At 43.1% G+C, this 15,397-nt stretch overlaps 1 protein-coding gene across 2 annotated transcripts in view; it reads left to right on the top strand.

Moving 5' to 3' along the window:
• The window catches only part of LOC143804386 (mucin-like protein), a 96,557-nt gene that overhangs the window by 56,196 nt on the left and 24,964 nt on the right, over positions 1-15,397 (top strand). For both annotated transcript variants that reach the window (XM_077282431.1, XM_077282433.1), the window contains 6 exons: positions 871-1,158; positions 3,685-3,930; positions 5,477-5,629; positions 7,923-8,098; positions 8,678-8,870; positions 9,330-9,449. In XM_077282431.1, coding sequence (XP_077138546.1) covers positions 871-1,158; positions 3,685-3,930; positions 5,477-5,629; positions 7,923-8,098; positions 8,678-8,870; positions 9,330-9,449 — 1,176 coding nt within the window. The remainder of the gene's footprint in view (positions 1-870; positions 1,159-3,684; positions 3,931-5,476; positions 5,630-7,922; positions 8,099-8,677; positions 8,871-9,329; positions 9,450-15,397) is intronic.

Genomic DNA, 15,397 nt, shown 5'->3' with positions numbered 1-15,397 from the left:
CTTTTCTTCAATTTGGTTAAGCATTTCAATTTATCACAGTACAAATATAGTCACATTATAGAAAAACCCCAGCAAATCTCACGATAGGCTGCAATTCACACCACAAGCACTGCATGACTCCAAATAGATATACAGGGCTTACTCATCGCAGCTTTTTCACCCAGCTCTGACAAAGTGGATGAAGCTGGGGTGGGATGGGGGCGCGGTGGCTGTCGCTCAGCAAATTCTTGCCCGGCAGCATTCGCTATCCCCAAATCTTACGCAGGTATATGCCTCTTCATGAGTCTGGAGGGTCTAACTCCATTACGCCCCTCATCAAGATCGGCACGATCAACGCCAGTCTAGATGAAATGGGCCCATACAGCGCATAGCTAAATCATATTTATTTTTTCAAAGTTGGTCATCTCGTGCCACCTATCTTGGGTTATGTTCAGTAACAGGGATTGCATCATCTTTCTTGCCGTTTTCCCAGGAGGGTTACACTCCTGAAGATTGACAGTGTAGACTGGCGGCATGATGATAGCAGAGGCAGCGCTTCTCTTGCAGCATTGGATGAGCACAGGGCCAGAGAAGCTGAAGGATGACGTCATCTGGCCAGCTTTAGAGCAGCGCTTACAAGCTTTATTGGATAGAACTTGTAAGCGCTGCGCTCCTCGTGTCATTGAGAACACCGAGGATTTTTCATAAGAGGCAAATTACAAAATGATTGTTTTTTTACAAGCACTTTGCAATGTGTGTGAATCCACCAGCAGACCGGTGAGTCCGCACACACGGAGGGAAGAAATCCAGCCCATATAATCTTGTTTGGCACATATGCCATGTATTATATTGATACAATGCGGTAAATAATATATCTCGCGTGTTTTGCAGACATAATGTACTTCAGCCAAAATAACTTTGCTGTACTGAAGCTGGAAGACAGGCGGATCTCCGCCGTGTACAGCTGTGGTCTGCAGGTGTCCGTGGCCTTGGGTGAAGGTGCCATATTACAAGTCCTGGTCAATGTACCGCAGACATTCCTGTACAAGACTCTGGGCCTTCTGGGACTATGGAGCACCAAGAAATCAGATGACTTTCCACAATCAAATGGCTATGCCTTGTATTACCAGGAGGGCAGCGAGCCAGCGGAAGAAATCCTGTACAATTTTGGCTTGTCTTGTAAGTTTTTGTGAACGATTTCTGGGTAACCAGGCTGCAGGGGGGCATTAGAGTAACTGTCAGCTGGTGGAATTCATCGCCAATTATTGTGTAAAAATAAAATTAGTAGATAGGTGGGAAGATGCACCTAATTGTTTGGCCACTACAAGACAGCACGAAGTGCTTGTGCAAGGTTTGAACAGTCATTTTCTGCCGTGAGGGTATGTGCACACAGACAGCGGCGTACCGGCATCGTTTTATAAGCAGAAGACGGATCAGGAAATGCTGGCGGTGTTTCTTTAAGTCTGGGGTCATACTTGCGAGTGCAATGCGAGAGACTCGCAGGAGTCTCTATACCCGACACTGCCGCCTGCATGTATTTCTATGCAGCTGAACGCTCCGGCCCCGAGTGCCGGCGGCAGTGCCAGGTATTGCACTCTCAAGTGTGACCCCGGCCTAAAGTGTCCTTTCTGACATCTGGTTGAACATCTTTTGCAGTGATTTTGCTGCCAGCGGTTTTTTTTTAAATTTTCCATATATAACATCGTGGCAGCTTGGAAGCAGAACACTCCAGAAGAATGGACCGGACACTTCTTTTATTCTTTTGATGGCTTTCAAAGTCTGAAAAAGTTGAAAAAAAACAGCGATAAAAGACAGAACATGTGCACAGCAATGCCTTTTTGACATTGCTGTGCACATGTATATTCATTTTGGTAGGCTTTTTTTGTGCTTTTTCAAGCATGTTCCAGGCGGAATCTGTCTGAAAAAGGTGTGTGCACAAACCATAACTCCCTTTAATCAATTGGGCATGTGTCTGCACATTCTAGGAGTACGATCCTTCTGTCGATGAAGAGTGAGGGGGTTTAGGAGGAAAACTGCTGTTTACCTGCAAAAATTTGCAGCTGTCACATATTGATGTGAAAATCTGGCTAAACAGCGTGGTAGTGGCGCGATGCTTGGGTGCATCATAGACCTATGTGAGGCCATGCCATAAAGCGTTCTGCTCACACTGCAGCTCTCCGAGGCCAATAAATGCAGTAGACGATTTTAAAGGTAAGATCGTCATTTTCCTTCACAATTGCGCACCCAGAAGTTACACGGGTGAGCCTATTTTCAGACATAAACTGCATTGTGAAATCTCGGCCTCGAGGTTCTTGGGGTACTGGACTCAGCAAACTATGGACAGATCTTGGCGCAAGTGACGGATGGAATATGTGGTGTTAGTCTAATATCTCCACAGACACAACGCGTTTCGGGGCTTAGAGGCTCCTTTACCAAGTGGCAGAGACAGATCTATAAAGCAGTTAGTTAGGATCGGTAGACTCGAAGTCAGGCTAAGATATGCAGCCAGAATTTAGATGATAAAATGCACCAACATTATGGCCGCCTGAATAAGGATTATGGTGGACCCAAGGTGGGCGAGAATTACAGTGGCCAGGAGTCGGCCATTAAACAATATTTTGATTTCACATGTTGATCATCTGTTCAATAAAACTGTAGGGCTGACGGCCCAGTACCTGACCATCGGTCTTAATTGCCTTGTGCTGGTTGTGACTCATAGGGGGTGCGACCGAATTCTGCAGGAAATTGTATCCTCTCTGTCCTGCAGAGATTTGCCTCCCCAGCCTCTCAGCTGCCAGCTGGTGATATATCAGGCGACGCCAGCCCCCATTCCTCGCCTGAACGTTGGTGCTTAGTCTGCTAATACCTGGTTCATTCGTACCCTTGTATTCTGTTTTCCGTTATCGACCCGGCCAGTTCACCCGCTTTGTTTGACATTTCCATTCCTGACTCCGGCTTTGTATAGTGCACCCGTGCTGCCTGTCCCAACCTCAGACCGCCTGACCACGCTTCATTCTCGCCCTCCTGTACCTCATACTCACATTTCTGACCCTCCAATCAGCTGCTATAGTCCCAGGGACTGCCCTGGAGTGGTACCTGGTGTCTCCGGCAGCCCAGGCCATCCTTACCATCAGAGGCACTTGCGAAGACGCGGTAGACACTTAGTCACGCCACTCCCAGATTTTTACTACCCCATCTGAAAGAAACTTGATGTAAGGTAGATACTGTGTTTTCAGCAATGTGCCACTTACTGGGCTCCATGATTTAATAAAATCTCAGTTTTATCTGCTGCAGATCTGTCAGTTCTCTGAATGTAGAGCTCAGTATCACCCCGCCCACAACCCCGATTGGCTGCTTTCTGTAAATGCTATTCACTGGCAGAAAGCAGCCAACCAGTGGTGAGGGTGTGGTTGGACTACCTAGCAGCAACTTTACTAGTCCACTAGTGATAATCTCCTGCTGATAAGATTATAGCAAACAGCCCAGTAAGTGACACATCGCTGAAATCAGGGTCTCTGTCTCTACATTTTGCTGCTCTCAGATTAGGTGGCACAAACCTAGTGATAGATTCCCTTAAACAATTTGAAAACCATGTTAATTTTCAGTAAAACCACATGATGATCCCATGGCTGTATCATTGTCAGTTTATTTTGTCTGCAGTCTGAAAGTTGTAAAATATTTGCATTTTTCTCGCTCTATTTGCAGGGATTGTACCGTCTCCAGAAAGTCTTTTTGGATCCAGACAAAGTGTGGATACTTGGAAGGCATTTATACCGACCTTCACTTCAGCCTTAATGACCTCGGTGTCACAAACAATTCTACTTGCAGCGAACGAGACCTGTGCGGGGTTACTGCAGTGTGTGCACGACTACCTCCTGTCCAATAGCAGCGCTGTGGGACGCCAGACCAGAAAAGACTATAATGACTTTAAACAGTTAGTCACCCTGTATGGTAAGACATGTCACAGTTCACCTCCTCCCCCTCCTGTACAATAACCGGTTAACACTTCTATATACAGAGATAACACAGGATACAGGATTCACAATAGTTGATGTCACAGCTCACCTCCTTCCCCCTCCTGTTCAATGACACTGCTATATACAGTAGATAACACCAGATCCAAATGATAAAATAGGTAATGTCACAGATCACCCGATGACTGATAAAACATCTTTATAAATTAGATAACACTGGATCCACCTTTCACAATGAACAATTTCACAGCTCACCTCCTCTTCCTTCTGTAAAATGACTGATGCAACATCTATATACAGTAGATAACACAGGGTACGTCATAGGTGATGTCACACTATGGCTCGCCTCCTCTTCCTGTACAATGACTTATAACATATCTATATACAGTAGAGAACACAGGCTCCACCATTCACAATAGGCAATGTCACAGCTCACCTCCTCTTCCCCTTTTCTTCACAATGACATTTGCTCGGATCAGAGCATGCTCAGAAAATCCTTCTATACGAGTCAATAGGGTCAGAGACAGACTATTACTGCTTATGTCCATGTGGCTGCTCACAAGAACAGGACATTTGAGTGTATTAGAAGGAATAAGACTAGTGGTCAGTGAGAAAATTGCAAGATTTCAATTTTTTTATTTGGCATTGAAGGGGTTGTTCACTAAGGCTCCCAATCAGCTCTGGCATCACTGTCCGTGCCTTCAAACATATAGAATATCAACAGGAAGACAGAGGATGATGAAGTCCCTAATCCTACTTTTGCCTAAAAATCCGTGCTTTTTTGCTCTCACAGCTTTCCAAATGTGAGTGGAAAAGTGATCATGGTCAACTTTGCAAATAGGTCTAAGCAAGATGCATGAATTGTGAACTTTTAAAAAGTTGGAAAAAAAAGGTGCAATTCTCTCTCCAATGGAGGAGCTCTAAAATAACATGTTTAAAGTTACACCAAATTTATCAAACATTGTGCAATACTTTGATAAATTCGGGGCAAATATAATCATAACAGCCTCAAGAAAAACTGAAGAAGATCTCTTACCAAATAAAAAGTTGCCAGTTTTGCTCTCATTTTATTCCCTCTGCTCCTCCGAGTGCTCCAGGTTTTTTTTTTTTTTTTTAAATCCACCATATAGTTCCAGATATATGGACCTTTTTATTTAGTTCTAATTTCCATGGTCTTTACCAATGGGGGCGTGGCTCACAAGGTAATTATGCAGAGCAGCCTAAAGACACGCCCCCAAGGAATCCTTTGAGCCACACCTCCTTGATAAAGACTATAACATTTAATACTAACAAATAAAAACACCCATATCTCTGAAATTGTATGGCGGATTTAAAAAAAAAAAGAAAAACAGCATGGTCAGGGAAGCAGAGGGAATGAAATAAGATTAAAAACATACCATTTTTCACTTAGCGATAGTTAAAAAAATTCCCTTCGTGATAAATCACTCCCCAACTCCAATATTTTTCTCTTGAACAGAACAATCTCTTTAGATATTTGTTTTTCTTTTTTTTTTTTCATGCAGGAAATGGCGCCCCACGATTGCTGGGACCGGTGGTTCTACAACTGAAAGTAAACACAACCTTCAAGGCTACATTTGAGGCAACTGATCCGAATAATGACACCATTTCTTTTTCCCTTGTGAAGCCGATTCCAGCAGGAGCCTTCATTACACTAAGTAAGTCGTCGATATACCGAGCGCTGTCTATAAGGAGAAAGGAAGGTGCTGATTGAAATGTAAAGAAGTTAATGTAGAGAAGCTATAAAAAATGTGAAAAATGTCATAATTCCATCACTCTGAATTGATCATAGACTTCTGCTGCATACAGAAAGCAGCAAGATATTAATATCCCATTCTGATATTCATTTCTACATTTTTTTCATATGTCAGAACATAGAGGTTGAACTGTCTGACAATAAAATCTCATCACTGGGATCACCCTGATCTGGAGATCGGGGCTCTGAAATGCCCTTTGGAGTGGAGCGTTGGCCATACTTACTGGTCACCACCCTTTATGGGCCTGTTGGAGACAGCAGGGTAGAGCGCTCGGCTAGCTTTTGCCATAGAAAATAAATGAAATGATGGCTCACATACATGGCCAAAGCTTTATATCGACATGACATTTCAGAGCCACATTCTCGGGATCAGTCGATGATCTTGTGGTTGGACCACCACCAATTCAAAAGATATTATCTAACCAGTGGTGAGAGTATAATATTTATTGATGGGAATAACCCTTTAGGCTACATTCCCTCAAAGTATTTGGTGAGCTTTTGATGATGCAAATGTTGCAAATTTTCTGCACCTAATTTACCGACATCTCCTTGGGGGCTGCAAAGTACTCACCGGCCCACACAACAGCTGCCCGACAGTCCATGGGCACAGTCCAATCTCTTCAACCCAGTTTGGACATTGGATAGTCTATTTTTTCTCATGGATCCGCATGACCTTAGTCCCACTGATTTGGGCAACAACAAGGAGTATCCAAGTACTTTTAACTAGAAGCCCAAGGGTTTCCTTGGCCTCGTGCACTACTGTCCACGATCTTGGGTCTGTCTGCGGTCTCCATCTTCATTTTCACAAGTATCTTCCCCGCATTTGTGAAGTCTCCCTGATGCATGATTTGATCCTGCCAACTACGCCAAACGTAAAGTGACCGAGGGTGGTAACCGTGGATGAGCTGCTGCTCCATAACACCTTGGCATGTTACAGGAAAATTGTGTCCCAGTCCCAATGTGCTGTCTAGTGTGGTGTCCATCACACTAACTTATAGGCCGCAGGCCTCCATCCTCTTGAGCCGCTGCACAGAACTCAGGGGACAACCAGTTCATTGTCACAAGCAAACGTTTACTGGACAGTTCAAGTTGATCAGATTGTGACAAGCAGTATTGGGCACAACACTTCTTATTCCATGTTTTCTTAGTCCAGTATGTTTCCAGCATTGCTATCTGCTCCTCCTGGGCTATCCCCGTGTTTATTGGTTCTTTCACTCCCAGGGATTTCCTGTCCAGTCCTGCAGTGCACTCTGGATCCCTTACGATCTCTTAACGTGATTCCACTTCCAACTTCCTCTGTACGCCAGAGGATAAGGCACTCTCTGTAGTCCACAAGAGATTCTAGAAAGGCTTCCCACTGCATTGAATGATAGCTGCTCGCCCACTGCAACTTGAACTTGTCCTTGGTTACTGTACTTCCACATCTGACTATCAGGAAGTAGTGCTCTTTTACTACTAATGTTGCCTCCCACAATGGGCTAGTCCCAAACACGAACTGTATCTTACCCCACTGTCATACTTTACGCAGTCCTAATTGTATCGTGGTCCTAAGCACTATACTAAGTCTAACCCTGTGCTTACCATATATCCTACTCACATTAATTCTTTACAATATGCATTACCCTAACACAATACTTGGCAATTCACATCATATCACAAACTACACATGCCACCACATATCCATATATAAAAACACAGTTCACATTAGTGATTGTTGTCTTCAGGACCAAGAACACGACAGTACAGTCCACACCCTTACACATTAAAAACAAGTTTTCTACTATACTCTATATAGATAACTTGCTGATTGGTGGGAGTCGGTCAGATGAAACCCAGACAAATCTGCAGAGCAAGGTATCTTAATCCCTGATGGGGCACTTTTACCTCCGTTACAAAATGAAGTGGCAGGTTGGATGACTTATCGCTGCTCCATTCATTCTCTTTGGGGCTGCTGGAAAAAGTTGAGAACAGCGCTTGGCATCCCCATATAGAATGAATGGAGCGGCAGTCGATCATGCGCTCCTGCACTCTATTCTACCTGAGATAAAGATACCCTGTCCTGACAATCAGTGCAGATTCCAGCAGATGGACCCCAATCTTTTCCTTTTAACTTCTCCAGGTTATGGTTCTTTGCATTGTTCCAGTGAAGCATGGAGTAAAGGACATTAGGTAATACTGTAATGTTCTATCAACAGATGGTCAGTTTACATGGACTGTCCAGGATGGTGGTCCTATGCCGCTGATACTACAAGTGAATGATCAGCTCTCTGGCTCCATATTTATCCCAATGCTGCAAGTCTGCAAATGTGCAAATGGTGGAACATGTGATAACAGCGTCATCATTGAAAGCTATTCTGAAAGCAAATATCAGGTACAAATATCATCACTGGAATAAGACTGCCTATAGTGAGCTGGTCATATGCTATTCAGGAGAAATGCCACTACATATAATATATATAGTGGCCTGATAGCATAAAGTACACATTATATAATATACCACAACTACTGGTAATAATATTGAAGGTAGGTAGAAAAATATTCCTATTCCTATCAAAGAATTAGTGAAGCACCTACAATATCTCACCAAAGTTGGAGTAGAAATAACTAACTGAGCTTCATATAAATATTTGTAATTGATATGCCATTGCGTTATTTCTTCTGGAACTTGCAGTGGGCGGCAGTTTCTCTGCTGCCAGTGACATGCATGCTGCTGCACAGTGACAGTGCACAGCTCTGTTGCGTTTCTCCAAGGTCTTCCTTTCTCCAATATCCTGCTCACAATTTATAATGACCTATGTGACCATAGCTTCTGATGTGGTTCTTCTCTGGTAGGTGGAATGATTTCTTATGACTACTAGAACTTTATAGCGAAAATAGAAAATCTCAAACATGCACTAATTAAACATAGTTAATTCTCTTACAGAAAAGCTAAAATATATTCTCCGTTCAGGTCGTTGGTTGTATATGTCCGGACGGCTTCTCAGGACCATTTTGCTTGAATCGGTCAAAACCATGTCAAGGACAACCGTGCTTCCCGAATGTGGCTTGCCTAAATCAAAACACAGGACCCCAATATGTGTGTAGTGCGTGCCCAGCTGCAACCGTCGCCAATGGTATAGATGGAGAGAAGTGCTTCCTATATGGTACATGTTTTATGCATCTATCTATCTATTAATCTATCTATTATCTATCTATCATCTATCTATTATCTATCTATCATCTATCTATTATCTATCATCTATCTATTATCTATTTATCTATTATATATTATCTATTATCTATCATCTATCTATTATCTATCTATCTATTATCTATCTATTATCTATCTATCTATCTATCTATCTATTATATATCTATTATCTATCTATTATCTATTTATCTATCTATCTATCTATCATCTAGCTATCTACCTATCTATCATCTATCTACCTATCTATTATATATTATCTATTATCTGTCTATCTATTATATATTATCCATTATCTATCTATTATCTATTATCTATCTATCTATCTCATAGATTAACTATATTCCTAACCATCCATTATTACTCATAGGGTGCATGCATTTACAAGCATTGATCGGTCTTTTGTTGCTTGCAGATCTTTGTTTGCCTCCTTATCCTTTCCCTTGTCATGAAAGTGCTGACTGCGTCAGATCCAACAATTCATACTCGTGCCGTTGCAAGCTAGGATTTTCTGGAGATGGCAAAAATTGCTCAGGTACACGAAATGATCAACCACATATGCAATATTAGTGAAGCACAAATGTGAAAACCAGATCAAAATAGTATCGCCATTTTAACACCACTGTTCTGGTGATCCCAGGAGGGATTGTCACTCTTTGGTGAGTCCATAAAAGCTGTTTGCATTTGGGAGACCTAAAGGATCAAAAGAACGTCAGCCCAATAGATAACAGAAGGGATCGAAACAGCTGACTCCAGTTTATTACCTACCTTTACACTAAAAAGGATTGTCAAGAGACAGCCACTCGCTTTATATGTATGTTAACTATGAATTCTCTTAAAGCGGATGGATCTGTCACCAGATTTCACAGCACAAGCTGCATACACTATTACATAGATCTCTTAGACGTAATAAGACTGGTGGACTTACTTTGAAAATCCATGTTAGGATGTCTGTATAATTCTGAAATTAAAGGTCCAGTTTTAGTCTACTCTATGTGACTGCGGACTTGGATTCTCTGAAGCAGTTGGTATGTAATTGCAAGTTTGCGACTTGCATACATGCGCTCATATGCCAACTAGACTTGCTCAATGCAAGCGTATTGAGCAACACCAGACAAGTCTAGTCGGAATGTGGCTGAATGCATGCAGCCAGCGCTGTCATTGGAGAATCCTCACAGCATGCAGTGTGAAGATTCACAGAGTGACTGCAGACTTAGTAGCCTGAGAACCTTTTAACCCCTTCCGACATGTGCTGTATATGTGCAGCACTGCTGGAGCTGCTTTCACGCAAACCGGCGTACATATACTTTTTCATGATCGAGCGGGCTAACGTTGAGCAGTACTGCGATCAAATGTGGGTGTCAGCTCTATATGACCGCTGACACCCTGCAACACCGCCCATGATCGGTGCTGCTCAGAGCAGGAGCTGACATGCCTCCTCCCAGTCTGTGAGACCCAGAGCTAATGCCCTGCAATGCAAAAGCATTGCGGAGTATGACATCAGCGATCAGGGCAGGGAAAGCCTGCCTCATCCTGGGACAATGTAAAAAAGTTTTTAAAAAAGTTATTAAAAAAATTGTAAAAATATTTTACAAAATCACAAAATAAAGAACAAAAAAAATTAATGTTAATCCAATAAATACATTTATTTATGTAAAAACAAACATACACAAAAAAAGTACACATATTTGATATTGCTACATCCAGAACGACCCAACATATAAAACTGTCCTGCTAGTTAACCCCTTAAGTGAACGCAGCAAAAAAATAATAATAAAAAACTAGGCAAAAAGCAATGCTTTATCATCATACTGCCCAACAAAAAGTGGAATAAATTGCGATAAAAAAAGACAAATATAAATGAAAATGGTATCTCTGAAAATGTCATCATGTTCTGCAAAAAACAAGCTGCCATACAGCTCCGTCAGCGAAAAAAAAGAAAAGTTATAGCTTTCAAAATAAAGCGATGCAAAAATATATATTTTTTCCATAAAATAGTTTTTATTGTGCAAAAGCGCCGAAACATAAAAAACTATATAAGTGTGGTATCACTGTAATCATACTTACCCAAGGAGTAAAGCTGCCTTATCAATTTTTACCATATATGGAATGGCTTAAAAAAACAACCCAAAAACTATTGCTGAATTGCTGGTTTTTGTTAGTTCTTCCTCCCAATAATCGGAATAGAAAGAGATCAAAAATGTAATTTGCCCAAAAATGGTAACAATGAAAACAGGTCAACTCGTCCTGCAAAAAACAAGCCTTCACATGACTCTGTACGCCAAAGTATGGAAAAATTATAGCCATCTAAGTATGTGGATGCAAAAACTTGTTTTTGCAATAAACTACTGTACATCTTTTAGTGTGTGACAGCAGCCAATCATAAAAAAGCAATATAAATCTGGTATTGTTGTAATCGCACCGACCCGAAGAATAAGGTAGTCTAATCACTTATACTGCATGAGGGACGGCATAAAAAAATAAATAAAACCAATTCTTCACTTGCTGTTGATTTTTTCATTCTGCCTTCCAAAGATCGCAGTAAGGTTTGGCTCACATTTATCTTGCGCTCTACGCTGAGCGCTTACACCGTGGTTTCCGTGTAAATCTCTGAAATACGTGATTCAAACAGACCTTCTGGCAGAAGATTCCCTATAATGAGGCAAATGGAGGCAATGTGGATGATGTCTGACCTGTGATCCAGCAGTGTCTTTCTTTTTAGGCGTGCATAAAAGTGCGATGAAAAGAAGTATAATGTAGAACAGTGGCCTAACGGAGTCCAGATTAACTCTGATTCTAATGAGTGGCTCCCTCTTTGGTTTCATCTGAATCACGTCACTTGGAGATTTATATTGAAATCCTTATATAAGTGCTCATCAATAAAATCTGCAACGCAATGCTCAAAAAAATCAAGTCTCCACTCAGGTCCATAATTTTTTAACCGAAATATAGGGGGCTTCCACTTTACTGGCAGTACAATTGCTCTAGAAAAGCTCTATAGCTCCTTGTTCCCCAAAAGAAATTCAGCAAATTTTGCACTCCCAAATACAAATGCCCATCTCCCTTCTGAGCCTCAGTGTGCCTAAACCACATTAAAGGTACCATCACACTAAACGATATCGCTAGCGATCCGTGACGTTGCAGCGTCCTGGATAGCGATATCGTTGTGTTTGACACGCAGCAGCGATCAGGATCCTGCTGTGATATCGTTCAAAGTTCAAAGTTCAGAACTTTGTTTGGTCGTCAGATCGGCGTGTATCGTTGTGTTTGACATCAAAAGCAACGATACCAGCGATGTTTTACAATGGTAACCAGGGTAAATATCGGGTTACTAAGCGCAGGGCCGTGCTTAGTAACCCGATGTTTACCCTGGTTACCAGTGTAAAATGTAAAAAAACAAACAGTACATACTCACCTTCGTGTCCCCCGCCGTCCGCTTCCTGCACTGACTGAGCGCCGGCCGTAAAGTGAAAGCACAGCACAGCGGTGACGTCACCGCTCTGCTGTTAGGGCCGGCACTCAGTCAGTGCAGGAAGCGGACGCCGGGGGACGCGAAGGTGAGTATGTACTGTTTGTTTTTTTACATTTTACACTGGTAACCAGAGTAAACATCGGGTTACTAAGCGCGGCCCTGCGCTTAGCAACCCGATGTTTACCCTGGTTACCCAGGGACCTCGGCATCGTTGGTCGCTGGAGAGTGGTCTGTGTGACAGCTCTCCAGCGACCAAACAGCGACGCTGCAGCGATCGGCATCGTTGTCTGTATCGCTGCAGCGTCGTTTAGTGTGAAGGTACCTTTAGTGTCCACATATTTTGCATTTCTATAGCAATGACGGCTCACCTAATTTGCAGGTGCATGTCTTCAGAAGCACAAGCGGGTCACTACAATGTACTGTTCACTAAAATGTACTGGTCACTACAACAGCAGTTTGAAACTTTCACTCAGCAACACCCACTACTGATTGTTTCTGGAAAACACCTATGGAGTCAAAATTGTCACAACACCTGTAGATAAATTCCCAAAGGGTTATAATTTCCAAAATGGGGTCATTTGAGGGGCTCTGTATATGGAGTCCACAAACCATTCTAGAAAATCTGCGCTCCAGGAGGCAAATAGGTCAGCATTTTAATTCATATGGAAATGTAGTGTTAAGTGCTTTGGGTGTGACAGAGAACTTCCCTAACCTCTGCCTCACAAGGTTGTTTCCCGGTCCAGCAGCAGCCTCTCTAGCTTAATTCAGCTGCAGCTTCATGAAATGACATAACCTGAAATGGTGGATGCTTAATGAATGTGGTGAGAAAACCCCATGTGAACTGTAAGGCAGCAGTGAAATGGTAGTGACTCAAACAAGTTAAAACCAAAAAGAGTTTAATGTGCAAAAACTCACACAGTGCACAGCATGCTGTATCCTCTGGATCGCAGTCGGGAAAACAAAAGACAGTCCGAGACGCAGGGTGTCAGCCCCTTTGTGTTATGACCTGGTGGGTACGGAGCGGTACTGAGATGACCTGGTGGGCAAAACCAATCATGGACTCACTACGGAGCAACACTGAAATGACCTGGTGGGTAAAACAAAAATAGGACTAGCTCTGAGGAGGTGGTAACTTTACTGACCGCAATCCCTACTCCTAACACCAACACTAGAAATAGCCGTGGAGCGTACCTAACTCTGCCTAGACGCCTCTGCACAGCCTAAGAACTAGCTACCCCTAAAGATGGAAACGGAAAGCTATCTCGCCTCAGAGAAACCCCCAAAGGAAGATAGCCCCCCACAAATATTGACGGTGAGTGGAGAGGGAAATGACAAACTCAGAAATGAAACTAGATTTTTTAGCAAAGGAGGCCAATACTATCTAAATAGACAGAGATAGGATAGGTTGCTGTGCGGTCAGTATAAAAACTAAAAGTCCACGCAGAGTTTACAAAAATAACCACCACACCGACTCACGGTGTGGAGGGGCAAATCTGTGACCCCAGAGCTTCCAACTAGCCGGAATATTTCATAATGACAAGCTGGACAAACGAGACATAAATTGAACTGAACAGAAGGTCATAAGCAGGGAAACACCCAAAAAGTAGCAGACTTATCTTAAGCTGAAAATGGACTGGCCAACAGAGAACTTCAGGGAAAGGACTGAATCCACAGGAAATACATTGACAGCTGGCATCCACTAAAGCCAAAAGCCCAGTTAAATAACAAGGCCAGGAAACCGATTAGTGAACGCAGCTGCTACGTTCCACTTGAAACCACCAGAGGGAGCCCAAGAGCAGAACTCCCAAAAATACCATTCGCAACCACAGGATGGAGCCCAAGAACGGAATTCACAACAGTACCCCCCCCTTGAGGAGGGGTCACCGAACCCTCACCAGAGCCCCCAGGCCGATCGGGACGAGCCAAATGAAAAGCACGTACCAAATCGGCAGCATGGACATCGGAGGCAAAAACCCAAGAGTTATCCTCCTGGCCATAACCCTTCCACTTGACCAAATACTGAAGTTTCCACCTTGAAAGACGAGAATCCAAAATCTTCTCCACCACATATTCCAGCTCCCCCTCAACCAACACCGGAGCAGGAGGGTCAACGGAGGGAACCATGGGCACCACATATCTCCGCAACAAAGATCTATGGAACACATTATGAATGGAAAACGAAGCTGGAAGGGCCAAACGAAAAGACACCGGATTGACAATTTCCGAAATCCTATAAGGACCAATAAAACGAGGTTTGAACTTAGGGGAAGAGACCTTCATAGGAATATGACGAGAAGACAACCAGACCAAATCCCCAACCCGAAGCCGGGGACCAACGCACCGACGGCGGTTAGCAAAACGTTGAGCCTTTTCCTGAGACAATGTTAAATTGTCCACCACATGAGTCCAAATCCGCTGCAACCTGTCCACCACAGAATCCACCCCAGGACAGTCCGAAGACTCAACCTGCCCTGAAGAAAAACGAGGATGAAAACCGAAATTGCAAAAAAAAGGCGAAACCAAAGTAGCCGAACTAGCCCGATTATTAAGGGCAAACTCGGCCAACGGCAAGAAGGTAACCCAATCATCCTGATCAGCAGACACAAAGCATCTCAAGTAGGTTTGCAAGGTCTGATTGGTTCGATCCGTCTGTCCATTTGTCTGAGGGTGAAATGCCGAAGAAAAAGACAAATTAATGCCCATTCTACCACAAAAGGACCGCCAAAACCTAGAAGCAAACTGGGTACCTCTGTCAGACACAATATTCTCCGGAATACCATGCAAACGAACCACATGCTGGAAAAACAAAGGAACCAAATCAGAGGAGGAAGGCAACTTAGGCAAAGGTACCAAATGGACCATTTTAGAAAACCGGTCACAAACCACCCAGATGACAGACATCTTCTGAGACACAGGAAGATCGGAAATAAAATCCATGGAAATATGCGTCCAGGGCCTCTCAGGGATAGGCAAGGGCAAAAGCAACCCACTAGCACGAGAACAGCAGGGCT

The sequence above is a fragment of the Ranitomeya variabilis genome, chromosome 2 (assembly GCF_051348905.1).
Source record: "Ranitomeya variabilis isolate aRanVar5 chromosome 2, aRanVar5.hap1, whole genome shotgun sequence".
Taxonomy (NCBI): domain Eukaryota; kingdom Metazoa; phylum Chordata; class Amphibia; order Anura; family Dendrobatidae; genus Ranitomeya; species Ranitomeya variabilis.
Note: the sequence above shows the minus strand (reverse complement) of the source record. Positions and strands in the feature narration are given on the sequence as shown.